The sequence below is a fragment of the Pseudonaja textilis genome, chromosome 1 (assembly GCF_049901715.1).
Source record: "Pseudonaja textilis isolate UNSWEBS1 chromosome 1, rPseTex1.2, whole genome shotgun sequence".
In the NCBI taxonomy this organism is placed as follows: Eukaryota; Metazoa; Chordata; class Lepidosauria; order Squamata; family Elapidae; genus Pseudonaja; species Pseudonaja textilis.
Genome location: NC_141990.1, coordinates 188,861,454 through 188,889,017, shown reverse-complemented (window position 1 = coordinate 188,889,017; position 27,564 = coordinate 188,861,454). Strand labels below are relative to the sequence as shown.

At 38.9% G+C, this 27,564-nt stretch overlaps 2 protein-coding genes across 6 annotated transcripts in view; one reads left to right on the top strand and one right to left on the bottom strand.

Annotated features, from left to right (window-relative positions):
- Nucleotides 1–10,882, bottom strand: part of FASTKD1 (FASTK mitochondrial RNA regulator 1) — a 32,968-nt gene extending 22,086 nt beyond the window's left edge. Inside the window, exons 1-6 of one of the 5 annotated variants that reach the window (XM_087919980.1) lie at nucleotides 10,728–10,882; nucleotides 7,141–7,537; nucleotides 6,273–6,341; nucleotides 4,512–4,637; nucleotides 2,421–2,816; nucleotides 336–446 (exon numbers count right to left, since the gene is read on the bottom strand). In XM_087919980.1, coding sequence (XP_087776106.1) covers nucleotides 336–446; nucleotides 2,421–2,816; nucleotides 4,512–4,637; nucleotides 6,273–6,341; nucleotides 7,141–7,537; nucleotides 10,728–10,869 — 1,241 coding nt within the window. In that variant the 5' untranslated portion in view covers nucleotides 10,870–10,882. Of the gene's footprint in view, nucleotides 1–335; nucleotides 447–2,420; nucleotides 2,817–4,511; nucleotides 4,638–6,272; nucleotides 6,342–7,140; nucleotides 7,538–10,366 lie in introns of all 5 variants that reach the window. The other 4 variants (XM_087919981.1, XM_026697089.2, XM_026697091.2 and 1 more) reach the window with 4 other exon arrangements.
- Nucleotides 10,883–11,964: 1,082 nt separating this feature from the next.
- PPIG (peptidylprolyl isomerase G) overlaps nucleotides 11,965–27,564 on the top strand; it is a 52,497-nt gene continuing 36,897 nt past the window's right edge. Inside the window, exon 1 of the mRNA XM_026697088.2 lies at nucleotides 11,965–12,062. The gene's annotated coding sequence lies outside the window, so the exon portion shown is untranslated. The remainder of the gene's footprint in view (nucleotides 12,063–27,564) is intronic.

Genomic DNA, 27,564 nt, shown 5'->3' with positions numbered 1-27,564 from the left:
GTAAGCATAGTTGCAGTCACATGATTTTTCACCTTAGCAACTGCTTTGCTTAACAACTGACTTTATCAACTGCGGTTGCTAAACAAGAAGTACCTGTAATGGGCTTTTCGTAAAAAAACAAATGACTTTTATTTCTAGAATTATTTGAAGATACGTATTGTAGATTTGAAACTCAAATAAACAAGGAAACTTTTATGATAAAATTCCAATTATGTACAGAAACAGCTTAGAAAAGAAAAACATGAAGGTTGCCTTGCAAAATAAAACAGTTGCTCACAAAAATAAAGAATAACTTAAAATATGAATAGGAGTATTATATTGTATTAGAGGATTACTTTTCAATCAGTAGTGGATTTCTGTATTGTACTTCTTGCATTTTTTCCGCCACAATTAATGTTTGGTACCAATCCAAATCATCTGCGATTAGTAGGACCTTCTCACTTATCCTAAAAAGAAATGCACATATATTTATATATGCACATGTTTCCAATAGAAAATCTGCTTCAGTATTCAGAGAGTCTATCATTCTTACTTTTAAAACATAATATGCTAATCAACCAAGAACAATTTTTTTACAAAAGAAATATTCTGAAAGCCATTGAAAAGTGTAGAAATTCAGATGAATAACACAGTTAATTTTCCATAAATGAAAAACTGGTGAAATTTTCAAGTCAAAGTTTATTAGTGATTTTGACCTGAAAGCAATACAAAATATTTGCTACTGATTTCGTGTGTGCAGGAGTGTGTCTACTTACTCTTTTACAGGCAGTCCTCGACTTATGAACCCCAATTTAGTCCAACATTCCTGTCCTAAGTGAAACATTTGTTAAGTCAATTTGCCCCATTTGACGATATTCCCTGGCACAGCTGGTAAGTGAATCACTGCAGTTGATAAGTTAGTAACATAGTTACACAGTGAATCTGGCTTCCCCATGGATTTTGCTTATCAGAAGGTCGCAAAAGGTGATGACATGACCCTGGGACACCGCAGCCATCACAAACACAAGTCAGTTGCCAATCATCCAAATTTTGCTCACATGACCATGAGGATGCTGCAGCGGTTGTTAAGTGTGAAAAATGATCATAAGCCACTTTTTATAATGCCATTGTAACTTTGGACAGTCACTTAAGGCAGTGGCCCCCAACCTTTTTTGTGCCACGGCCCGGTACCGGCATCACAAAATGATCCACGGCCCAGTATCGGCATCAGCATGCATGACAAGGCAAGGCGAGCCGAGTGACCAGCCAGCCAGCCGTCCCCCGCTTCTCCCCGCCACCTTCAACTCCTCCTTTGTACCTTTTTTGTGCTTTTTTGATCTCCTCCGCCATCGGGACAGCTCTTCGTTCGAAGCCGCCCCGCCCTTTGATGAAGCTAAGGTGCGAGGATTCCTTCAGGACCCAAACACTGCTTTCCAACCGGAAAAGCTCACCCGGAAGCACTTTCTGTCGAAACAAGATGGCGGCGCCCAGCAAACCGGCAGCCCAGTAAAAAATGATCCACGGACCGGTCTCGGTCCGGGGCCCGGTGGTTGGGGACCCCTGACTTAAGGAACTGTTTGTAAGTTGAAGACTAGCTCGACTTTCCAGGCTAGCCTAAGTTTTTCTGTTACCTGAGAGTCTCTCATCTCTTCTACTATTATACAGACACACATGAGAGGAACTAAACATATAGTACAATCCCTGACTGCTAGCGTGAAGTCAATTGGAAATGAGAAATAAATTGCTTTGATTTTGAAACCAACTGCTTTTTTTTCAATTTACATTTGTGCATTTGTGTGTGCCTATGTGCCTTCACAGTCCCAGTTTCTCATTAATTGCCCCTCCCATCTAGCATATCCCAAACAAATATATTAACAAGGAGTGAAAAATCACCATAGTAATTCATCCTGCAGGAACACTGACTTTCACACCCCAAACACAAATATTTTGCCAACTAAGAGAGCGTTATCATTTTGGAATTTTTTTAAAAAATAGTAACATAAACCAACATGATCAAAGAAATATTTTTAGATATAATTGAGAAAATTCCATATGTTTTGTGGCCATCTGTGACATCTGCTTGTGGAAACACTTTTCAAATGCTGAATTTGCAATAATATTTGAGTTAAGATTTAAAAGGAGTAGAAGAAATTGGGATATTTGGTTTGGTTCTAGAAAGGAACAGAAAGGGAAAGGAAGGGAAGTGCAATTCTCCTGCATATAGGCGGTCAACTATCAAGAAGCCGGGACCACAACCTGCAAAAAATGTAATTCCTTATGAAGGTAATTCATAACACTGAACATTTTGATTTCCTGGTTTACAGCCTGTATTTATGAGGAAAGAATCTCTCAATGGCAACAGTGTACATGTAAGCCATAATTTCAACTTTTTCATTACCCTTAATACACGAATAAATAGGCAAGACAACAAATACACTTACTCTTTTTGCATCTCTTGCTGTACCATGGGTGCAAGATGAACAAAGAGTTGCATGACGTTCAATGGACTACTGCAATTATCCTTAAGTTCTATCAGCTTTTTTTTGGCAAGTAATCTAAATTTGGTGTTGTTGAATTGTAAATTCTGGTAGAGTCCAAGAATGATAGAAATGTCCTCAACACGTAACTCATGTGAATGCTGGACAAAAATATTGTTACATTTTTTCAGCAGCGGCCTGTGCAGAAAACTGATATTCCGGAGAAACTGTACAAATCGCCTGGCATCGTTGACTGAGATGTTTGTTCTTTCAAACATGCTGTCTGCTTTTTCTATTAATCTTTCTTTTAAATTCCATGAGATAATAGAAGATATGCAGTTCATTACAACTGACAAAGCCCTAAAAAACATATATAAAATATTATGCTTATTCATTTCATCAGAAAATCTAACAATGCTTAAGAAAATGGCATTCAGCAAAGAGAAAAAGAGAGGGTGGATTTAAACAGGACATACTGACATAATAAAATTGTTGCTTTTCAGCAAAGCTGTTCTTTAAAAACAAAAACACCCCCCCCCCAATCACATAATTACTTCTCGCTATGAAGACAGCAAGTGCTTGCAGGCAAAACCCCTGAAAACATTCATATGTACGTAAACTCAAGTGGGGTAGTAGCTAAGATTGCTCCATTGAAATTAAGCTTCACTAACTTTATTCAAAGGGGCTTATTTCTGAACAACATGGGGTTCCCAACCCCCAGACCGGGACCAGTCCATAATCTATTAGGAACCAGGCCACATAGCTGGAGGTGAGTAGCAGGTGAGCGAAACTACACATGCACTTTCTAGGGATTTAGGTTGCACGATCCTCCTTCCCACCCACCCAACCCCAGTCTGTGGAAAAATGGTCTTCCATGAAACTGGTCCCTGGTGCCCCAAAGGTTGGGGACCGCTGCTTTAACAGATTGATTTGTAAACCAATGAACCCATACTTCAAATCGCAAGGCTATCTTCGTCTCAGCTGCACACCTGCTACTGAAGTAATAATGCTGATTTACAGGTACGTTTACATATGGTTAGGCTTAGGATAAATGATTCTAGAAACAAGCACCCAGCTAGCTAACCATTTAAGATTCAACAAGCTAGAAAACCCAGAGCCACATAATGCTTTTCTTATAATGTCAGGCATTCCCAATTAAAAAGCAAGCGTATCCTTAATCATTAAAAAAAAACAACCCACCAAACAATGGAAACAATGAACAATAAACATTAACATATTTTAAATTACACTTGGAAGTATTTCAGGCATTATACAGTTCTTGACGTATGAATGGTCACTTAATGACTGTTCAAAGTTATAACAGACTCCAAAAAAGTTACTTATGATTTGTATCAGTAAGTATATTGCTTGATCCCTACAGATACATAATTGTATTTTACAGATACATGATTGCATTTTGAATACTTTAGCAACTGGCTCACATTTATGGCCCAATCGCGTTTTGCAATTTTTAGGGTCATTTTCTGGGAAAATATGCCCATTGAATAAACTGGATTTGGATTTATGACCTCATGTTTCGCTTAATGGCCATGGTGTCTTGCTTAACAACTGTTGTAAATACGGTCATAAAATTGAGTTCAGTCATGTGGTGACTCAACTTACAATCAAAATTCCAGGCTCAGTTGTGGTTGTAATATGAGGCCTACCTGTCTTTAAAACCCCCAAACAGGGCATATACACCAGTTCTACAATAAGTTGAGAATATTCAAAACTAAACTAGTTGATACTAGTCGATACTAAACTTCTTTGTAGGCTCTTTTAAGATCTATGTACTACACACCCAAGCTGTCTGTCTGTTTTTGTGTCAGAAGTTGGGTTCATGGGAACGAGGGCATGCTTTCCTTATCAATTCTCTCCATTTCAGCAGTGTCAAACTCATGTCGTCACGTGATGTATTGGGACTCCCCCCCTCCCCCACCGTGGTGTGGCCAGTATGTGACGTATCCGGCTTGTGGGCCAGGAGTTTGACAGCCCTGCTCCATTTAATCTTTAAAAACCTGTGAATCTATGGCATCTTTATTAAATGAAAATTACCTTGAATCCTGTATGGAATCCAATTTCTTATCTACCACATTAGCTATTTCACCCATGAGTGGACTCTGATGTAGATGTTGTTCATGTACACACAATGCAAATTTAGATAGCAGGGGTGGAGTCAGCCTAAGGATAACAAAGACAATAAAGTTACTGTGCCAAAGGCCTACTGATAAACTAGGTTAATTTTCACTATTTCTCCATGAGCGCCCTGTACATTTCCTAAAGACACATTTGCAGCTTAGAACCTTAATCAGGTAAAGATAGAAAAGCCTTCCGGAAAGCATACAATAACTGCAGGGTATAAAGCAACTGGAATTAGTTGTCACCATAAATTTGAGTTCAAATATCCACCTAATTCCACTCTTTAAGGAATTGCTATTAAACTTAAGATCAGTTCAGCTCCAGCATAAATGCACCCTAAATATGCTGGATCCAAAGCACAGATAGTCCTTGATTTACAAGAGTTTGCTTAGTGACCGTTTGAAGTTACAACGGCACTGAAAAAGGGGACTTATGACCAATTTTCACGCTTATGACTGTTGTATACTACCCATAGTCACATGATTTACATTTGGATGCTTGACAGTTTACTCACATTTATGATGGTTGCAGTGTCCCGGAGTCATGTGATCCCCTTTTGAGACTTTCTGACAAGCAAAGTCAATGGGGAAGCTAGATTCACGTAACAACCGGGTTACTAATTTAACGACTGCAGTGATTCACTTAACAAACGTGGCAAGAAAAAAATCGTAAAATGAGGCAAAATTCACTTAACAAATTTCTCACCCAACAACATACATTTTGGGCTTAACTGTGGTTGTAAGTTGAGGAATACCTGTACATTTCCTGTTTCAGATCCAAATACTGTGGAATTCTAGTATTTGAGGCTGTACGGTGCTTCAGATTTAATTTGGAAAAAGTGCTGCAGAATGCATAGGGCTCCGAATAAAGCAGGGGTGTCAAACTGGATTTCTTCGAGGGCCGGATCAGCATTGTAGTTCTCTGCGGGCTGGCTGGGGGCGGCGGGGGGGAGGAGATGGGATGGATGTCTCCTGCAACACCCTGCTGACCAAAATGGGGTTCCCCGCACCCTGTTTTGGCTGCCAGAGGCCCCACAGGATGGTCCTTTGCTATTTCCAGGCCGGGCCCACAGGCCAGATTTAAGCATCCTGAGGGGTGGATTCAGATTTGGCCCGCAGGCTTTGAGTTTGACACCCCTGGAATAAAGCACCTGACTGCCTTATATTCTTCCTACAGTTTCTGCATACTTAACTAGTCATTCACAATTGACAACCAACAACCACCAGGGCACATCCTTCACAATCAGTAGCTACTAAGGACATGGGTTTTTTACTCCTCACAGCTGAGTCCCCAAGGTTCCTCAGAATGAGGAGGTGGTCCCTTCTTTGTCTCTTCCTCCCACCGAACTTCACCAGCAAATTTCTGTTTGCACCCAGTTTGGACAAGCTCCAGTGAGTGAATATGGACTTCAGAATTGCAGTCTAAAGTTACTAAGAGTTTATTTTGAATCAATAACTATAGTAATGTAGTCTTACATTAGTAGTTTCTACTTTTAATATAATAACCCATGCAAATTTATCTAACTTCACAATATGAGCCACCAAAGTTCTATGAGACAAGAGAAAGGATTAAAAAATATTGTTGCTAATGCTAATTGTGTGAGATCTATTCTGAGCATGAAATATTGAATTTCCAATTAACAGGAAAAGGAACAGACAGATAAAAAAGTATACTTGCTTGTTTAATCGCTTCCAGCCTTCTATAACCAACTCTTCTACAAGTGAGTCGTGGGAATCAATGTCGAACCTTCAGAAGGAATAAAAGTGAGGCAGACAATTTTTATAAATATTTTAGAGTTAAAGAATATACCGAGATTAACAAATTGTAACTTGGTAGCATATACCATTTGTTACACTACGTACATACATACATACATATACGTTATTGCTCTGTATTTTGTATTCTGATATGGCCTTATGACTAAACAATGAAATATTAATGGATTAAAGTGCAAAGTTAGACAGAGTGCTACTTTCCTCTTTTCAAAATATACTTTTTAGCAACTGTTGATAATTTCTCAATTCCGCCCAACCCATATGTATTTTTCTGTTAATAAATTAAATTACACATAACACTTAAAAGTATGCAACAAAACTTGTTCGTATTCAGACTTGTGATGAATATCAACACCAGTGATTGGTATCCTTTTCCATATGCTTGTGGAACAAATGGGATGCTGGAGTTCTATTGCATTTTACTCTGGGAACATTTCCCCAATGCAAGAGGCAATTTTAAAAACTGATTTTAACTTTTATGTGGCATAGGTAGGGCTCTGTACTTTGTCTTGATTACATATCTGTTTCGTTCCTTTGGGTTTTTGAAAAGTACACATATACAATCTTTTATAGCTGCTATAACATGACTTTAATGATTGCTAGATTGGACTTTTTCAAAAAGTATGAATCCTATAAGCAAGTATTAACATTTAATAAGTTTGCCTGTGCAACAACAGGATACTTTCCTACGTGCATACAAAAGTGATTCATTCTTAAAAGTAAAATCAGACAATAAAAGCGTGATTATAATTAGATTTCCTGCTACTTACCAGAGCATACTATATAACACATCCACTAATGCTTCATCATCCATACATTCAATCTTATTTTCTGCCAAGATGCGAAGTACAAAAAACTGAGAATGACTTCTTATATAATCCATAGTTTCTGAGGACCAAGGCCTCGTCTTTTGAACTTGCACAAGTTTCTTAATTGCACTTTTCACATGTTTTTCGGAGAGTCTGGCTCTGTTCTTGGAAACAAGACTGAACACTTGGTGTTCATTTGTAAAGTTATCGAGTTGGTTCAACAAAGTGTCACTGCTCCAAGTTCGACAGTTAAAACGTCTTGTTGCAATTGGATAAAAACGTCTTAGGCAAAGCATATTTGTCATTTGGATGGGCTTCTTCTTCCAAGGGCATCCAGAATTTCTCTCTTCATTTCTGACTACACATGCATAGATTAGAAAAAGAAATATCATCTGCAGATATAAAACATTGTGTTTCCTTTACCATATAACATGAAGTGACTGTAGGAAGAATAAGAATGCAAAAGTATTTGTCTGCCAAGATAATTTTAATTAATAACTCCCCCCCCATGTTTTAATTAAATACAAGTTACTCTTATTCAGACCACCTATAAAAACTATAGTAAGAAACCATAGCATTCACACACTTTGTTTTCCTCCTATTCTTATGCTTGTTCTGGCATAGCAGTGAGGAGGAATTTAGGAAGTTTAGCATAATTTGGAAATTGACCCTAACTTGTCATGACCTCTAACCATGGACAACCATGCAATTATATTCCTATGTCCCTGTTACTCTGTTTGTTCCCTTATCTCATTCTAGATATTCCAAATGGAGGCCTATGATGGATTCTATTTTCCTCCATCAATTGACACAGCCCTTCTTATTATGTAGAACAAAGTCTGAATTTTTTATAAGACGTATCATTATTATCATTATTGATTCAACATATGGGGTGCTGCATCAGTCAGGCTTCCACAACTTACAAAATAACATTCAAGAAGATGCCCAGGATAATAAAAAGTAGTACAATTAAAATATCTGCCATAAGAAAAATATATATGTGAAATTAATTCAGAACTGTGGTAAAACTGAAAAAATAAAACAACTCATCACAAAACCAAATATAAGAAACAATAATGCAAACTTGATTAGAAAATATGGAATTTTAAAAGCCAAAGTAAAAAAAAAGTTATTTGAATACTGGAGGTAGTAATTTTACTGTGAGGATTTGGGTAAAAGTTAACTGTTTAATTAATTTAATGCCATCCTCTTTGCCTTTCTCCCATTATTACAAGAGTTTGGCTGACCTGAGGAAAAACATATATCATCTAACTCCCAGAAACAAATGGAAGCATCAATCAGAAAGCTTAAAGGGCAGGTTTGCATTACACATAGAACCTATTGGGGTGAGAACTATTAACGAAATACTAATCTGGTTGTTCACGCCAGTCAATCCAGCAAATGTAGGGCAATCCTGTTGCAAGATTGATCTCATCTTATACAACATCCCAGTCAACATTTCTGCTTTGTTTCTTATCCAGTTTTTAAAAGAAATAAAGTATTTGTGATACTTAAATGGGGGTAGTATCTTTGTTTACCATTCCATATACCTCATTTTTGTGTGAAGATTGAAAACAAATGGGAAACTGGTGGCACCATTGGATCAGCCCTGTTTTCCATCTTCTTCAACCTGTCATATTTAACTCCAAAAATGTATTTCTTCTGGATCCAAATTACCAAAAAGGTGGCAACTTCCATGAGGGAGCCATGTGGCCCGGGGTGCATGGCCTGACTCCTTCCCTCCAGAGATCTTCAAAAGGTAACTGTGCGATGGGTGAGGGCATGTGAGGAGTAGGCACAAGGCCTGTGGGGTCTCCATAGGGCCAGATTGGGACGGGATGAGCCAGGGGATGCTGCAGTATTCCTGTGGTCAATTTTAAGAGTGAATGACCACAGGGGAACTGCAGCAGCTGTAACTTAAAAACAAAGTTGTAAGTAGCTTTTGGGGGACGTGTCATAAATTTGAGTTCCCGTTATATCTCGAGGACTACCTGTACCCTGATTTGTTTTAGCTACAACTTGATGCAAAGTTCAGATTTGAAAGGTATGCCAAATTCAAAAGTAACCCAACTTTCCATGTTGTGCAAATGGACCTTATATTCAGAAATGTGCATTTAAATCAGATTTTCTTGGCTGAAGTGAACTCCAAGAGATCATTACCAAAAAAGACCATCTTACTGCAGGATGGATAAAGTCCAGTTCCTCCAATTACATTTTTTTTAAATGAATAAAATAAGCATGGCTATTTTAAAGAACTGCAGGTGGCTGCTTATGTCTACAAATTGAGAATGATGCATAGCTCTGGTATATAAGAGCAGGAGACATTTGTCATAATTAAGAAAATCAAGAGAAAAATATTAGTTTGGCCATTTCTTTGATTTAAAGCAGATGTGTCCAACCCAGACGTGTCCAACCCGTTATCTGCCTGCGGCAGCACAAGATCATAAACTTTTAACTTTATACACACATATATATTAACTGTACTACATATAGACAATTTCTCTTCACTCACTGTGGCTCCAAGGCAAGCCAAAAGGATACCCTTACTTAAACATAGAACCATAACAGCACCAAAAAAAAATGTGAATATGCATTTCCGAAGTGATGACTGGATTTTAGAAAAACGTAAAACTTATAAAACCCTAGGCTAGGGAATTAATAGCTTGTGTTTCTGTTAATGTCAATGTCTTAAAAGAAAATCATCTTCATTTCATGAAAACTGCATAAAAACAATTCATCAAGAGTGAGCATATTCAATATTTTTGTAATAGCATTCATATTACACCAATTATTGTAAACATATGATTTACATTTCTGACATAGTTTCAATATTAAGCTCCACAAAGTTTCTCTGAGATTCTCCCTGGTTCGTATTTTATTTTTTATAAAATAAAATAAAATTTTAAAAAAACCTGTTTACTTTCCAAATGTTTGAAAATTTTATTCTTCCAATAAGTACACAATCTGCAAGTGTAGTGAGTACCATTTCATGAAGGCAGTACATCTCTTTTCCAAAAGCTGGAATTTCAACAAGGAAGCATAACACGAAAAAGACAAGACAGCATCTGAACCAACATCTTTTCACACAACTGCAACGTCATTAACAAAGACACACATTTAAGGTAGGCATAAGAATCCCAAAAAGGAGAATGCAGCACTCTCTGTAAGCTAAGCAGTTAGAAACCACCTTTGGCGATGGAAATCACGCAGAAGCCGGGATACGACCTTCTGACACGATATAGTCGACTTCGCGTGTAAAGAAGCACGTCTGATCACGGGAGCTGCCTTAGATCTGGAAATCAATACCTAGCTGAACTCTGCACAAACCGCTGAAATTCTCCCCTCCGTGGGATGCAAGATACAGCAGCCCTCCTCTTTCTCCAGGAGCGAACTAAACCCACGCGGTGCCCTCCGGACGGCCATGCTACCGGTTAGCAAGGGAGCCGCCCCACGCATGACCCGCCGCCGGCTCCTCCTCGAAGGTCACGTGCTACAAAAGCCATCCCTGTTGCTCCTTTCATCCCTGAAAGCCTCCGGCGGAATCCCACCTGAGGTACAAAAAGCGCCTGGAGAATTCCGTCCCCGTAGCGTAGCCGGCCGTTTTCCAAAAGCGAACTGAATCGTACTTCCTCGGCTTCCGTAACCGTCTGTTCTCAATGCCCGCTCAAAGAATCTGGTCCTGTCCTCCATTTCCCGGCATGCCTCGCCGACCACGCTCGCTACCTTTCGGGAATTGTAGTCTTTAAAAACGGGGGGACGCTTCGGTCTCGGAGGCGGGAATTCAGATATTGGTGATGTTAAATAAATAAAGGCCAGTTTCTACTTCTGCCTGTGCCGTATCGTACAGTAATTGTATCGTACAGTAATTTCTCTGATTGCTATGACCCTCACGGGATCGTAAATTGGGCGGGATAAAAAGTTGAATAAATTTATTAGAATACGTATATTGCCGCCTATTCGCACATGGCGACCAAAGGCGGCTTATAGGGATATAAAAACTATTTAAATTAATAATTATGTACTATTTATTATTGTTGTTATATCTATAATACAAAGTGATTCACCAAAAAGTTGGGAGATTATTTCAACTTTAGCAGAGATGGAATTTAAGGTTCGCATTCTGTAGGACAAACTGGACTTAACTAGTTATTGGAAAATTACATACGACACACATCGGCGCGTGAAAGGGGAATTTTGGAAATAGTAGAAAGGGTGATCAGAATCAGTAACAATAAATGCACATCAAAAGGAAGGACCATAAGCCTTAATTATGAATAACTGCTGTCAACGGTGTCGAAATATCGCCTCCAGGTCCTGTATAGCTTGATCCTTCTGCAAAGTGTTATGTATGACACCGTTTTCCTACATTAACAAACCTAGACGTGGCGTAGACTGGAAATAAGAGCGCTGTCATGTCTCGGTTTATCGGCCTTGTCAATGGGACAGGGCGGCTTGAAACGCTCCTCTTAAAAATGCCTTAGGAAATAGGTTTACTGGTCGCAGAAACAGAAAGGCGGGCGAAGGGCATCCCTTCGTTTCCTTCGCCGCCGATTCCGACAACAGAAGTCAGGCTCGGAGCCCGCCAAAGGCAGAGCAGAGGCTGAGTTCCCAAGAGGGGTGACCCCCCCACTCCAAAAAAAAAAAAAAAGGCCGAGCTGTGGAGCGGCGACCTTTGCCTGCCTTGCCAAAGCGCCTACACGCGTGCACTCGCGCGCGCTCCCTTCCTCTGCCCGCGCCAGCCTCCAGCCGCCCCGGGTTTCCCGCTTCGTCCCCTCCTCCTCCACTGACGCAGTCCGTCTGCACCAGATCCTAACATGGCGGCGGCGAGGTGGTGAGGAGCGCGGCCGGAGGGAGGTTTGAAGGGCCGCAACAAGAGGGGCTGGGTGAGTGGCCAGAAGAGCCCCGTGGCCAAGTGGGGTCCCACACAGGACCGCAGAGGCAAATTTCGGCGGGGGGTGGAGAAGAGTGGGGTGGCCCTCGGGAGAAGAGCGGAGCGGGCGGGAGAAAACGGTGGAAGAGAGGAGGGCTCGCTCTCTTCCAGTTTGAATCTGCCTCACGCTGACTGTGGGGGGAGGGGAGGGGGCGCGGGGGTGAATGGGGAGAAGAGGCCTTTTTTTCCTCATTCAGAGTCAGGGGCTGATCCTGAGGGCCTCGACCAGTCTCCACAGGTCGAGGGAGAAGGAGGAGAAGCAATTTCGCGTTGAATGGCTGAGGGATATAATACAGGCCCTTCAACGTGTGGGGAGAGCGTGGGGGGGTGCTGTCTCGGGTGTTAATAGTGATTTGTAGGGTTTGTTTCGGGCAACTTGTGCAAGCGGGGGTACAAGAATCCGCGTTTCTTCTCTTGCAAATATTACACTGAACAAAATTAAAGCTATTCCTCCCCCCCCCCTCGCCCTTTTCCCTCCAGTTTGTAGGAATAGATGTCGCCTGGTTTAATGAAAGAAAGTCTGTTTCAACGTTGAAAAAACAACTTGGGGAAAAAGACAAGACAGATAATGGGACAATTGCTCCGAATGCTAACCAAAGTAAAAGGTTGGGTGGGGGGAGGCAAAGAGTAAGAAGTGGTGAAATTAATAGACACAATGGAAAGAGGAGAGGAACTATTAAATGAATCAATTTACACCAAGTGCGATTGCTCTTAAAAATACTCCAGCTCTGTGTTGTTATTCCTTTTGTATTGATCTTCCCACGCTGTACTACAGGAACTTGCCAACCATTAGTTATAATATATTCCAAAATCAGCACTTTATTTAAAAAAATGGATCTTCTTCACATGTTGTTACTTATCATTGCAATACTATAGTCTTGAAATTCTAAAAAAAAAACCATAAGCAATGTTTTTTTTTTCAAATGTACAGATTATATTTAAAGATATATACTCTGAAGGATAAAGAGATGATGAAGTACAATTTTATGCTTTTCAGTTATAACAATTTGTGTCTCCAGGAATTCAAAGCATCCAAAGGGCAAAATTAATTTGCTTTGGGTTTCCTAAGTGAAAGCAAAATTTGGCTCTTGATTTCTCTTCTCCCTCAGTTTTCCTTTTCGTAAACTTGAGGAAAAAATATATTCAGTAGGTGTCGGAATACATTTAATAAAATTACAGATTATTGGTGCAACATTTATTTATTGGATTTTTATCTTTATAAAAAAAAGTTGGCAAATATAAGATCAGGAAAAATATCCAACGTTTTTTATAGTGGTTATTGCAGTTGGTTTTTTAAAATCAATTTTTAAGGAACTTGTTTAATATTTGTTAGTTGATATAATTGTTTTCATAAGGCATTTGAAAATTAGTATCAGTATGGAAATTTGCTTTGCTCAAAAAAAATTGGTAATACAGAAGAGAATTCAAGAACCTTGTAATTAAAGATATGTTTATTGAAAGTTCATTTCATAATGGATTATTCTATACATCTTTCTGGATCCAAGGAATTTTTTTCCTTTTTTCTTTTTGATAGTCTTAAGTATTACTGTATTGGAAACTATTGGCAGTGATTTACTTCAGTTCCATTGCTTTGGGTTTGGTAGTTAAATTTGTGATAACTATTTTAGGAAAGCCTAAAGCAAACTTTAAATTTGGCAACAATAAAATGAAACATGAGACTCGTGTAAATACAGCATACAGTAAATACATTTATGAAATAACCAGCCACAACTGGGATAATGTATATGTATCCAGTGGCTCCTTATATTAAATAAAATATTGTAATATTAGAAATGATTCAGAAAAGAGAAATGAAAACAGTTGAGAGATTGCAGTACTTTTTATTCTGTGTGTTGTTCAGCTACTTTAGTCACTTCAACCATGGTGATAGCAATGCAATGATAGTTTAGATTGTTGTTGCCAGTGGAATTTGGTATGATGGATAGCTAGTTTTGCATCAAGAACCTCATTATAAAATGGGTTCATTGTAACCCCAGATAGGGTACTTCCTAACAGCTGAGTTTGTGTCATCACTCTGCACTGGGTTTCATGGGTCCTGTCACTGTAGAGCCTCTTTTTCACCTGAGGCACCCAGGCAGGAGGTACCAATGTTGGGAATAAAGCTGAAGTAGACATGGTGGTATGAGGGTGCTAGTAAAAGGCAAGTAATAAGGAGCAGGCTAAAGTTCTGGCCAGTGCCTTAATGCAAAGCTCGGAGTTGAATCATCTCTCTGCCTGTCGGGCCCATGTTTTGTATTAGGACACACTTTCTTCTCAGCTTGGAGCTGTGGACATCAACTTTTAAATGAACCCAGTAAATGCCATAGTCTTGTACATTTTTTCCTGTTGCCTGGCAAACATAAATTAGTTGGTCAGATAAATAGAGATGAGGGAGTGAACCAGAAAATGCCAGCTCACCTGGGACCCAAAACAATACGAGATGCTTCATTCACTGTATGCGTAGGAGTGTAACAGATTGATGATTTTGATTGCTCTTTCACTTTACTTGTTAATAAGGGAGCATTGCTGCCTTTGGGTGTAGATTTGACTTGCTAAGCATGCCATATTGGGTTATTAATTTTTAAAGTACTGTCACAGGCTGTAGAAAATTATTTGAAGGACCAATTTGGCCTATGTTCTATGAGTTTGAAACTCCTGAGCCAGTGCATTTAGAATGTAATATTTTTTTTTCTGTTTAAATATAGCTAATAAGATGAATATAGAAATCATAAAATTAGGTTGCCACTATCTTATTTAAAATATTTAACAAACATTTTAAAAAATAGAAGTAGCTTATGTTTGTTGAAGAGAACATTTAAACCAAGAGTCTTCAAACTTGGCAAGTTTAAGACTTGTGGACTTTAACTCCCAGAATTTCTGAGTTAACATGAGTGGAGGAGGAATTCTGGGAGTCCACAAGTCTTAAACCTGACAAGTTTAAAGACCCCTGATTTAACCATACTAAGTGCTTTTTTATCAATCCACCCCAGGCTAATATTAGGGGAAAAAAATCTTTTTTGTAAATGTTAAACTTTTTGTAAAATCTTTTTTACATATACAAAATTTAAAGTTATTTATTGAATGTTGCCTAAACTGAACACAAGAAACATTATATACAAGAGAGTAGCATTTTGACCTTCCAAGGAATTAATGACCTGCTTTGCCTTAATGACAGGGGAAGGAGTTCTGTTCTCAAAAAGCAGACCACTTATTTTTACTTTTATTTTATTTAAAGAGTACTGGTTTATTAAATGCATGTAAAATAACATATGCTAACAAACTCTCAATTATTTATGGCAGTGGAACTTTCAGAAAATTAAATGTACATATTCTCCCCAAACTCAAATCATAATTTGTATACTGTGCCTCTTAATATTAAAAAAAAAAAATCCCTCACAATCTGCCTTCATTTCCACTTTGTTTAATCAAGCTTCTACTCAGTTACTATAAAAAACAAGACTAGACAGGATTTTCTGTGTGATCCAGCAGGGCTACTGTTAGCCAATGAAAGCTGGTATTAGATACTGTATTTAACAAAAAGATGGGGGGGGTATGATCCTAAATTTTAAAGCTCTTTACTATTAGAAGTTAGACAGAAGACCTTTCTGTAATGGGGGAAAATGTCACGATCATAAAGCAATGTGACATCGTATCCTGCCCCTGGTGGAGACTGACTCTGATGAAGAGGAGGAACAGCCAACAGGGAGTGGAAATGTGGTTCCAGAGTTGGTGGAGGAGGCTGGGGAAGGGCAGAGGCTGGCTGAGCAGTCAGAGGCGGACCCAGGCCCATCCTCTATCCATCCTAAGGCACGCAGGGAGGAGAGGATCAGGGTAAAATGTGGTCTACTCAGGAGGTGAGGGCCATGATCCTCTTCATGGGTTGTAGGTGTGAGATCTGCTTAAAAGGTTGGACCTGTGTGCTAACAGACACTGAGACAAATTAGTGTTTTGTTGGCGTTCTTCCAAAGGACTGTCCCAACGGACTGTCCCTGGTTATCTTCCTGAACCTGGCAATTATCTATCCTGATCTGTTGAGGAACTTTATCAATGCGGTTTGTTTTTGGTTTTTGCTTCGTTAATCGGCTCTTTGAATGTGAGCTGTGTTTCTTGCCTTTTAAATGTTATTTTGAAAATAGTTTACTCCTCCATTGTGAACAATTAAACAGTGAAGCCAAATTGAAGGCATTAAAGGACTTTTAGTTACGTTTTGGATTTTGTTATATTTCTGATAGACTCTGGGTCATCACATGTCATGAGTTTGTCACCTGTGCCTTAAGCAGATGGTTTGGGATTAAACCTAGTTTTCTTTCAAGTACATATAAGTATTAGGAGAATTTGTGCATGTAAACAATTATATCCTAACCTTTAAAATATGATCTAGTTTGGCTTCTATATAAGAAAGGCATGGGATCAGATTACTTGACAGACTGCCTCTCCGCAATTACATCTATCCATCCCATCCAGTCTAGGAAGAGGGGCATATTGCATGTCCCATCAGCTATAGTATTGTCTGGCAGGAGGTGTCTTGTGGCACCTCCCCTATGGAACATGATTCCCCCTCCCCAGATCATACTGACCTTCACCTTGCTGACTTTTCACAAGATTCTGAAGACCCTAAGCATGGAGAGCAAGGAGTTAATGATGCTGGTACTATGACTATAGTAAATGTTTTGATGAATGGCATTGCCTTGGCTGTTTTATGTATTCTGTCATGATTTTTGTATGCTTTCATATTTTTTCCTGTTTTCAAATAGTTGTATAATATTACTTTTTTTTTTGTATTAGTTTTACTTGTGAGCTGTCAAGAATCACATATATGAGAAAGGATGATTATATAAATTTGAATAATAAAAAAAATGACAATGAGAATGCAAATGCAGGTAGCCCTCGACTTATAGCCACAATTGACCCCAAAATTTCCATTGCTAAGCAAGTCATGTTAAATATACTGTGCCCCATTTTGGAGAGGGGAGGAGCTGGCGTCGCGACAGTATGGTCTGCAATTGAGCTCTAAGATTGCAGCCGATACCTTCGCCCCTGGCCGGTCCAAATGGACCTGAACCGTCCCATAGAGACGGTGATCATGAAGGGTATATCCTGTGGATCCCAGGGACACCGCAAAGTCCCTGGTTGATCCAGGAGAAGTCCTTTTTGCCGGCGGCGGAGAGGCAGCCCCAAAGTTGCTGAAGTCGGGACAGCTCCGGAAAGGAAGAGGCTGAAAGAGAAAGTGTGTCGGCTGGGTGAGAATCCTTTTTATTTTTCTTAACACTCTGAGACTTGAAAGGACACTCTGAATATAAGAAGAAACCTGTGAGATTTTTGACAAAATTGAATAAGCGGCGACTTTTAAAGAGAGACGTCAAAATGAGGTTTTTTTTTTCCTTACTTTTTTTTTCTTTCTTACCGGACTTTATCGTGACTTAGCAGTTAACCGGACTGAATTTTCCTTTATATATATATATTTACTTTTTTATTCTCCTTCTTGACTTCTTAACTTTTTTTAGACTAGAGGCTCCCTTTGGCTACCTTTTATATATATATATATGTATGTATATATTTTCTCATGATCCTGGCTGCACCCAGGTACCTCTTCCCAGAGCTTCCAGGTACTTGGGTGGAGGGCTCCTGCCGTCACGTGATGAGCGTCATTTCTACTGGTCGTAGACTTTGGCGCGCCAACTGGCTGCATGTGGACTGTGCTCAGTTCAGCCTGAGGTGGCCAGAACACATCACGCGTTTTGACAGGTGTTGTATATATTTCTTTTTAAAAATCTAAATTACGTTTTGCTGGGAGGAGGGGGAAAGTGAGAACTAAGAAACTTTGTAACACTGCCAACTAGAGGCTTGAAAAATATTTCATTTGGAGTGGAGAGAACTGTGAAAGACTCCTTCTCAAGGACATTTCAACGTGATAAGATAGAGGGAAGAGCGCGGCAGAATATTATTACAGGTGTTCATCTGGACTTCTATCAACAGTTTAACACTTGAGGCTTAGCTTTGAAGCTTGTGGAGAAGAGAGTCATAATAAGAGCCTTGGACAATTAAACAAAGGGCAGTGTGTTTTCTTATCTTCTTTCAGCTGTGTTACCCCTCCTTACCAGCTTTTCTGTAAACTTTAATTTTAGCAATATTTTTACTTTTGCTTTTTATTTTAAAGGGAAAGCCTCAGAATTATTTCTCCTTTTCTTTTTTTCCCCTTTTTTCACTGGGATCTTTGCTTTTTCTATCCATGCTCTTGGACTATTTTGGTTTTTATTATTACTATTGAGATTTCTCAACTGGATTAAGGTGTGAAGAACCTGAAGAAACTTTTCTTTTCTTCTCTTTTTTTATTATCATTGGGCTTTTTTCTTCTTTTTATTTTTATCCTTTATTGTGGATTATTTCATAATTGGATTAGGGTCCAGAAGAACCTGAAGAATTTTCTTTTTCTTTTTTCCTTTTTACCATTGGGCTTTTTACTATTGGCTTTTCCATTTTGGATTATAATTGGCTACCCTACCAACTGGATTAAAGTTTAAAAAGAATTTGAAGGTCTCGAATCGTTTAAAATGAGTTGGAAACTCATACCTTCTGGCGTCTCTACCTCTACTTCTGCCTCCCCACCATCTGGAGGACAATGTTTAATCCAGACAATGTTAAAGCAAGATAAAGAACAAGAAAAGGTGACTTTACAGATGATTATGCAAGGAATCCAAGATCTCAAGACAAAATCAGATACTATTGAACAAAGAATAGAGAAGACCGATGAAAAAGTGGAAAATATTCAACAAATGATGGCGAAGTATGATGAGAGATTCCAAAAAATTGAAGAAGAAGTTAAAGAGAGGAAAAGATTGGAAATATTGACAGTAGATTAACAGTGGTCGAACAAGATAAAAGTGGGATGCTGAAGTGGGAGATGGAGGGGTCAGAATTCTATCTCAGATTTCAAAATATAGAGGAAGAAAAAGGACAAAATTTGGCTGCGATAATGATAGAAATCTTGGCTGATGCTTTGGAAATAACAGAGGAAAAGATGATGGATGGAGTAGACGAGGTATACCGAGTTTTCACAAGATATGCGATGAGAAATAACTTACCAAGAGAAGTCCACATTAGATTTACCAAAAAATCCATCAAAACACAAATATTACAAGCGGCAAGAGAGAAGACGTTGAAATACAAAGGCAAAGAGATTGTGGTTCTAAAACAAATACCCAGAAGAGTGAGAGAGATGAGAAGAGAATATCGATTCTTGACCAAAATGCTATTGAAAAAGGAGGTGAATTATAGATGGCTGATTCCAGAAAGACTAATGTTTACATGGCAAGAACAGAGACATAGAATTAATTCAATTGAGAAAGCAGAACTTTTCTACGCAGAATTTTTTGGAAGGAGAGAGGAAGAGACAGAGAAAGAGGTCTCATTAATTGAATTCCAAGAGGAACAAATGGGGACTGAAAAAGAAGAAGGCGCAGTAGGTGGACAGGTGGATATCAAAGAACAACGTGAACCAAGATCTACGAGAGCTGCCAAACCTAAATACAAAATATAATCATGGAAGAGAAAAAACTGATTACAATGAATATAAATGGATTTAATTCAGCTGTTAAAAGAAGGAAAACTTTTCATAAATTAGGGAAATTAAAGTTTGACATAATTTGTTTACAAGAAGTACATATTAAAAAACAACATGAACAATTGTTAGTACAACCAAAATTAGGGAAAATATTTACTTCTTTGACTCAATGTAAGAAAAGAGGAGTGGTTTTATATATTAAAGAGGCTACCCCAGCAAAATTGATTCATACTGATGAAGATGGAAGAGTATTAATGGTGGAAATAATGGATAGTAATATGAAAACACTCCTGATTGCAATTTATGCTCCGAATGATAAACAAGAAGAATGCTATAAAAAACTACACATGAAAATGACTGGACTGGACTATGCTAATATAATTATGATGGGAGACTTTAATGGAATTGTGGACAATAAACTGGACTATATAGCAACAACAACAAAGTAAAATAGAAAGATTCTCCCTAAATCCTTTTTTAAAATGACAGACGAATTAACCTTAAAAGATATATGGAGAGAAAGAAATGCTAAAATTAAACAATACACTTTCTATTCAAATAGACACTTATCATGGTCCAGATTAGATATGATTTGCATCTCAACAGAATTAATATCTAATATTCAAGAAACAAATATTGAAACAAGTACTTGGGCAGACCATAGCCCAATGACAATTAAATGGAAGGGACAAAAAAAAAGATTGAGATGGACGTTAAATAATACCATCTTAAAGGAAAAAGATTTTACATAATGGATTGAGAAAGAACTGGCTTTTTTCTTTAGAGAAAATAAAAAAGAAGATACTTCAATGCAGAATGTTTGGGATACAATGAAGGCATATGCCAGAGGTTTGATAATAGATTACATAAGAAAAAAGAATATCAGGAAAAGGCAAGCCACTAAAGCCTTGGAAGACGAATATAAAAGACTTGAAAAAGAATTACAGAAAATGCCACAGAAAAAAGATATTAAATTGAAACTGGACATAATTAAACATAAAATGGGTTTAATAGAGAAAACTGGCACAGAAAATTAGAAATGCTAAACAGAATTATTTTGAAGATGCAAATAAACCGGGTAGATGGCTAGCATATAAATTGAGAAAGGAGAAAGAATCAAGGAAAATATCACGGTTAATAGATGACCAAGGCCAAGTTTGGTATGGTAATAAGGAGAAAAAGGAAATTATTTGAGACTTCTATGGGCAACTATATAAGCAAGAGAATATTGATGAGGAAAAAATCAAAGAGTATTTACAGAATGCTAACCTACCTAAGATATCTAAAGAGACTGAAGAAATGCTAGAAAGCAATATAACAAGGATGGAATTAACTGAAGCTCTTAAGAAACAAAATAATGGGAAAGCACCAGGTCCAGATGGGCTTCTGGCAGAATTCTATAAAACACTACAAGAAACATTGAGCATTCCATTATTAGAAGTCATGAATGAAGCTATGTCAAAGAAGATGGTCAGAGGCTTATATTACACTTATTCCAAAAAAAGAGGCTGATCCACTGCAAATTAAGAACTATAGACTTATTTCTTTATTAAATGCAGACTACAAAATCTTTGCTTCAATTTTAGCAGAAAGACTTAAAAAATATTTAAATAATTTCATTCATCCAGACCAAAATGGATTTCTGCCAAAGAGACAAATTAGAGACAATATGAGAGTAATCCTGGATACTTTGGAATACTATGAGGCACATCCTGAAAAGCAAATGGCTTTGATATTCCTAGATGCTCAAAAGGCATTTGATAATGTGAACTAGAGATTTATGTTATTACTACTGGAACAGATGGGTTTTGCCAGAAAATTTATCCAAGCAATAGAAGCCATATATCATAAGCAAACGGCAAAGGTAATGATGGACATATGCAATAGACATATTGAAAGAAAGCAAAGATTTTACACAGAGGTGTTAGGGTAGCGGAATATAGGCATGAAACTGAGAAAGCAAATCACGTCCCCACAGATTGCAGTACAGGGGAAGAACATAAGGCTTAAGGTATGCTGTTATAGTTGAATGTGGAGTAGAAGCAGAGAGCCAATTAGAGCTGACCTTAGCGGCTTGAGCTCCGCCTACGCCTTGCACTGAGGCAGCCTCGGTAAGAGACCAAGTAGGTGGCCACTCAGCAGAGCAGATGACAGAAACGTCAGCACCGGTGTCAATCAGGCCATCAAAAGTGTGACCATTCAAGGTAACAGACAGGGTAGGTTTAGAAGCGTGTACAGGTTGCTGTAATGCAAACAGGGAAAGCGGATCAGCAGGTGGCATTGAGATAAGCGTAGCGACCACGGTCCCCTTTTTTAAGGAAAAACAACGATCCCCTATAGCAGCGAGAACCAAATTATTGAGAGCAGAGGAGTCATATAGATAAGGAGCAGCGACGATACCTTCTATGGTAAGAGTGGAATTGGGAATGAGCAGAATAGGCAATGAGGGAGGCAAGGGTGTTAAAAGAGTTGCAGTTAAAGGAAGCGTTACAACAGCACCAGGGTCATCATACACAAGGTCTTCAGATAACACTACCGGGAAAGTGGTAGTGGGGAGGTCAGCCTTGGTAGCGGGGCTAGCTGAAAGCCCCATAGTTAGTTTCCCGAAGGCTGAGCAGAGGGGGGGTTACTATGACACTGCGAAGCCCAGTGAAAGCCTTTGCGACAGCGAGGACAGATGGTTTTTGGTTTTTCTTTAGAATCAGGAGGCAGAGGGCCCCTAGCTTGGCCGCGGGGTGCCCCTCCTCCTCCCGGCATCCGACACTGATTTTTAAAATGTCCAGGCTTGCCACAATTGAAACAGTTGCCATTACGAGTTAAAGCAAAAGCGTCAGGAGAAGAAGCAGAAGCAGGGAAAGAAGAAGAAATAGCCACTGCAAGCGCATCCATTTTATGGGAGGTTGTGCCAACAATTCTACAAAGCTGAAGAAACTCAGCCAAAGTGACCCCTGGCTTGTTAGCAACAGGTTGCAAAATCTTTTGACAGTCATGATTAGCATTAGAAAAGGCCAATTTCATGAGTAATTCCTGTTTAGCAGTAGCGTTATCAATCTGACGATCCAATGCAATTTGCAAGCGACTAATGAAAGAGGCATAGGATTCATCAGGATTCTGCATTACCTTTAAAAAGGCTTGGGTGGATTGTGAGTCTGTATCATCCACCCGTTTTAAAGCATTCATTGCACACATATGAATGATGGCAAAAGCACGGCGGGGACAAGTCTGTTGTTGAACTAAAGTGGCAAATTGCCCTGTCCCTTTAAGATGGCCTTCCGTGACTGCTGCCGGCAAACCTCGCCGTATTTCTACATCAACACATTTTTCATACTCAGACTGCCACACAACATATTGTGCTGGGGTCATGAGCATAGAAAACAACATTTTCCAATCATAGAGCAACATGACAGTATTACCAGAAACCAAAGAATCAAGTATGCCTCTAGTGTAAGGTGAGTGCAGACCATAATTAGTGGCTGCATCTTTTATGTTTTTCAAGACCTTAAATTCAATGTTAGTATGTACAGGGTTGCCGCCACCTCCCGGGGGAAGGGCAAGAGGGAAGGCAGAAAGAGTTTCAGAATCATCCAACGGTAGAGGGGAGGAAAGGAGATTGCTAATAAGGCCTCCTCGAGGAATTAGTGGAGAGGAGGAGGGGGTAGGGGCAGAAGGAGAAAGATTAGAAGATTCCGCAGGATTGATGTAAGGTGGGGGAAGAGAGGGAGTTTCCACCTGTGCCACAAGAGGATCTCCAGATTTAGCAGGATTAGTAGAGGAAGAAGAGAGAGGGGGGGTTTCAGAGGTAAGAGGTGCAGCATTCTCTTTCGGAGGATAGAGTGTGTTTAATGCTGCCATGACAGCCCGCCAAGATGTTAATATTTCAGGCGGGGCTCGGGGGATATCGTGTAGGTACTTCCCCAATTTCTGCCATGAAGAGTGTCGGAGTGTTCCCTTCTCAGGATAAGATGGACAATGTTCCTCTATATATGCCAATAGGTTAGTCAATGATTTTTTTGAAAGAGGATATATAGTGGTGCCATTAATCTTTTGAAATGAATTAGCCTTCTTCACTATAGTATAAAGTTTGTCCCTATGACCTGACGAAACTTTGGAAAGTGAGGAGCCCATTACTTACGATTGTACGATGCCTTTGCCAGGTGCGTAAGAACGGGAGTGAAGGAGATGCACCTCTAGACAGAGATCACACCTTTGAGACAGCAAAAGGCAGACGGATCCCGGATGAGCCCCCTGTTGTCGCATCGAGCGACCAGTCCGTTGTTCCGTCGGCGTTCTTTCGCTGCCTATGGAATTCCCCGCAGGGAAGAAGTTTAGAGGGACCCTCGCAAGGGTGAATACCAATAACAGACACCAGACATCCGATTGTTTTCATAGGAGGGAGCACATCACACCCGGGGCAGATGGAATGACCCAGGCAGCAGCAGCAGCAGCAGCCCCGAGTGCTTTGCACAAACCTCATTTATTATCCTCTTTCAAGCGGGTGGGGAAGCACACAAGGGGTAGCAGAGTTTTACCTTATATGGAAGAAATCATAAACAAAGAACAAAGTATGTGATAGTTTGCAAGCTTGCAAGTATGCTTATCATACAGAGCTAACGTGTCCTGGGATGGAAAGTAACAACAGTCAGTGTTTCATGATCATATTGAAACATTTTGCAGTTGGCTAAGACAAGGTCATTAGATACGTGCAAACATCCCTGTATCCGTGTTTGACAATGTCTGCTTAATGGTGGAATAGCTACAATTAGAGATGATAAAAGCATAAAAGGAATGAAAATGAAAAAGGAAGAATTTAAATTGCAAGCCTTTGCAGATGACTTAGCCTTTATTTTGGAACACCCTTTAGAAACAGCTCCAAAGCTATTGGAAAAGATAGAGATATATGGCGAGGTGGCTGGTCTGAAAATAAATAAAGATAAAACAAAGATCTTGACAAAGATCTAAGACAAAGAGAAGAACTGGCAGACCTGTTGAAAATCCAAGTCACGAACAAGGTCAAGTATTGGGATATACTTGACATCAAGATGTAGTACATTAAAAGAGAATAATTATATTAAACTTAAACAACAGATAGCTTTAGATTTGAAGAAATGGGAAAACTTACAATTGTCATTGGTAGGGAGAATTTCAACAATTAAGATGAATATTTTACCCAGAATTTTATATTTGTTTCTAACAATACCAATTAGGCTTGGAAAAGACTATTTTGAAGATTTAAATAAAATTGTGCTGAAGTATATATGGCAAGGTAAGAAAGAGAGAATAAAGCTAAACCTTTTGCAAGATGCTAGAATTAGAGGAGGTTTTGGCCTGCCTAACTGGGAATTGTACTACCAAGCTGCAAATTTGATGTGGGTCAAGGAATGGATAACACTAAGAAAGACTAGATTGTTGACACTAGAAGGTCATGATTTGCTGTTGGGTTGGCATGCTTTTTTATGGTGTAAGGGAACTAAAACACAGGGTTACTTTAGAAGACATTATATACGGGAGTCTTTGTGGTTAAACTGGGAGAAGATAAAAAGACAATGTCAATGAAAATTCCAGTTTGGTTATCGACTATTGAAGCATTTTCCTATCCTATAATTTATAAGAAGGAACAAACAGTTAGATATGGGGAACTATTGGATGAAAAGGGTGAACTTAAATCGATACAAAATCTAGAGGAACAAGGTATAAAGATGAATTGGTTTGTCATATGCGCAAATACACTCAAGGTATGATGAAGATTCTAAAACAGAGGGATTTTATGATAAACAGACTGATCTAGGTAAGATTTTGACAGGTACTGATGAAAAGGTGATTAAAAAACTATATGGTTATTTATTGGGAATTAAGCTAGAGGAAGAACAAGTTAAAGAAACTGATTGTTTGGGGGAAGAATTTTGGATATGGGATTGATTTAGAGAAATGGCAAAAATTATGGTCACAAAATTATAAAATGACAATGTCAACAGATTATAAAGAAAATTTGTATAAGATGTTTTACAGGTAGCACGTTCCCCCGACAAGGATAGCAAGAATGTTCAAGAATAAATCTGAAAAATGCTGGAAATGTCATCAGATACCTGGCTCATATTACCATATGTGGTGGACTTGTGAGGATGCTAGAAAATATTGGACTAAAATCTGCATGTGGTTGGAAAAAATGACAAAAGAAACACATAGATTTGAAACCGGAGTTTTTTTTATTGGGAATCTTACCAGATACATACAGTAAAGACTTGAAATATCTGATTGTAAATGTATTAACCGCGGCTAAGATTGTATTTGCTAAAAATTGGAAAAATGAGAAAATACCATTGCAGGAAGAAATTATTAAGAAAATATTGGAATGTGCTGAAATGAGTAGATTGACATTTGAAATTAGAGAGCAGGAGGATAAACAATTCTATAAAATTTGGGACCTTTTCTATCAATGGCTGGATGATAAAATATAATAATGGAATATTTAGAATGTTAGATAACAAGGAATATCTTTGCTTTTTCTTTTTCTTTTGTTATTTGACATATCTATAAAGTGTTTTCAGGATAGATTTGGTATGATTATATGATTTGGTATAGAATAAACTACTTAAATTATAGTTATCTCATAAAATATGAATAAATAAAATTATAGTCAAATGATTTTCTAATAGTGATACTAGGATATATAAGTTTGGATTGATGATATGAGTTATGTAATGTAACTCTAATTCCGAAATGAATGCACAAAACCGATTAACTGCCAGTGGAGGAGAGCTGATGCTTTTATGTATTGTTTGTTTTGTTTGTTTTTAAAAATCAATAAAATTGTTTTATATATATATATATATATATATATCTTTGGTTGTTGGGGTAGATTAAGTATCTGGCACGGATGAAGTCTCATCATCTTGGCTTCTGTGCTCTGTGCTTCTCAGAGTAATGTGATTGCTTCCTCCTTTTAACTGCCAGTGGGGTGGGACTTGATTGGGTGGGGGCTTGGCTGTGTTCTGATTGGGTGGGGTGTGTTCTCATTGGTAGGGGTTTGGCTGTGTTCTGATTGGTTGGGGGTTAGCCGTGTTCTGATTGGTTGGAGGCGTGTTCTGTTCAGGTGGGGGCTTGGTTGTGCTCAGGTTAGTCTTAGTTGCTGGGGGATTTGAGCTGGTGAGTTGTGATCTTGCTGTTTGGCTTGAGTTCGTGGTCGTGCTGCATCTTCATAGTGGGTGTCGGTTTGCTTCATGTATGGCTCGGAGGGGTTTGAAGTGGGTAGTGATGCAGCTGCAGTGCAGCTTCTGGTCCATGGTCGTGTCTCATCTTCTGAGTGGGTGTGAGTCTGTTTTCTACATGGAAGTGTGGTGGTGGCATCTTGTGTGGCTCTCATGGGTGTGGGTCTGGTGTCCTTCTTCATGTTAGGTACTCGTCTGTTCATGAGGGCGGGTTTCCAAATGGCTGGAAGGCGGGAGGTGTCATCTCGTTTGTTCATGCTGTGTGGGCGTTTTTCTATCTCTATGGCTTCTCTGATTATTCTGCTGTTGAAGTGTTCGGTTTTGGCGATGGTTCTGGTATTTTTAAAATCAATTTCATGTCCTGTGGCTTTGAGGTGTTGGACCAGGGAAGAGGTCGTTTCTTCTTTTTGATTGAGTTCTTATGTTCTTCAATGCGTGCACTTATTCTTCTGTTAGTTCTGTTAGTTTGTCCAATGTATGTGGTAGGGCAGGCAGTGCAGGGGATTTCGTATACTCCTTGGTTTTCTAATTCGATTTTGTCTTTGGGGTTTCTTAGGATGGTGGATATTTTTCTGTTTGTGCAGAATGCTGTTTTGATGTTGTGTTTTTGGAGGATCTTGCTAATTTTGTCTGTAGTGCCTTTTATATATGGGAGGAGGGCTTTGCCGTTTTCTTGTTCTCTGTCTTGG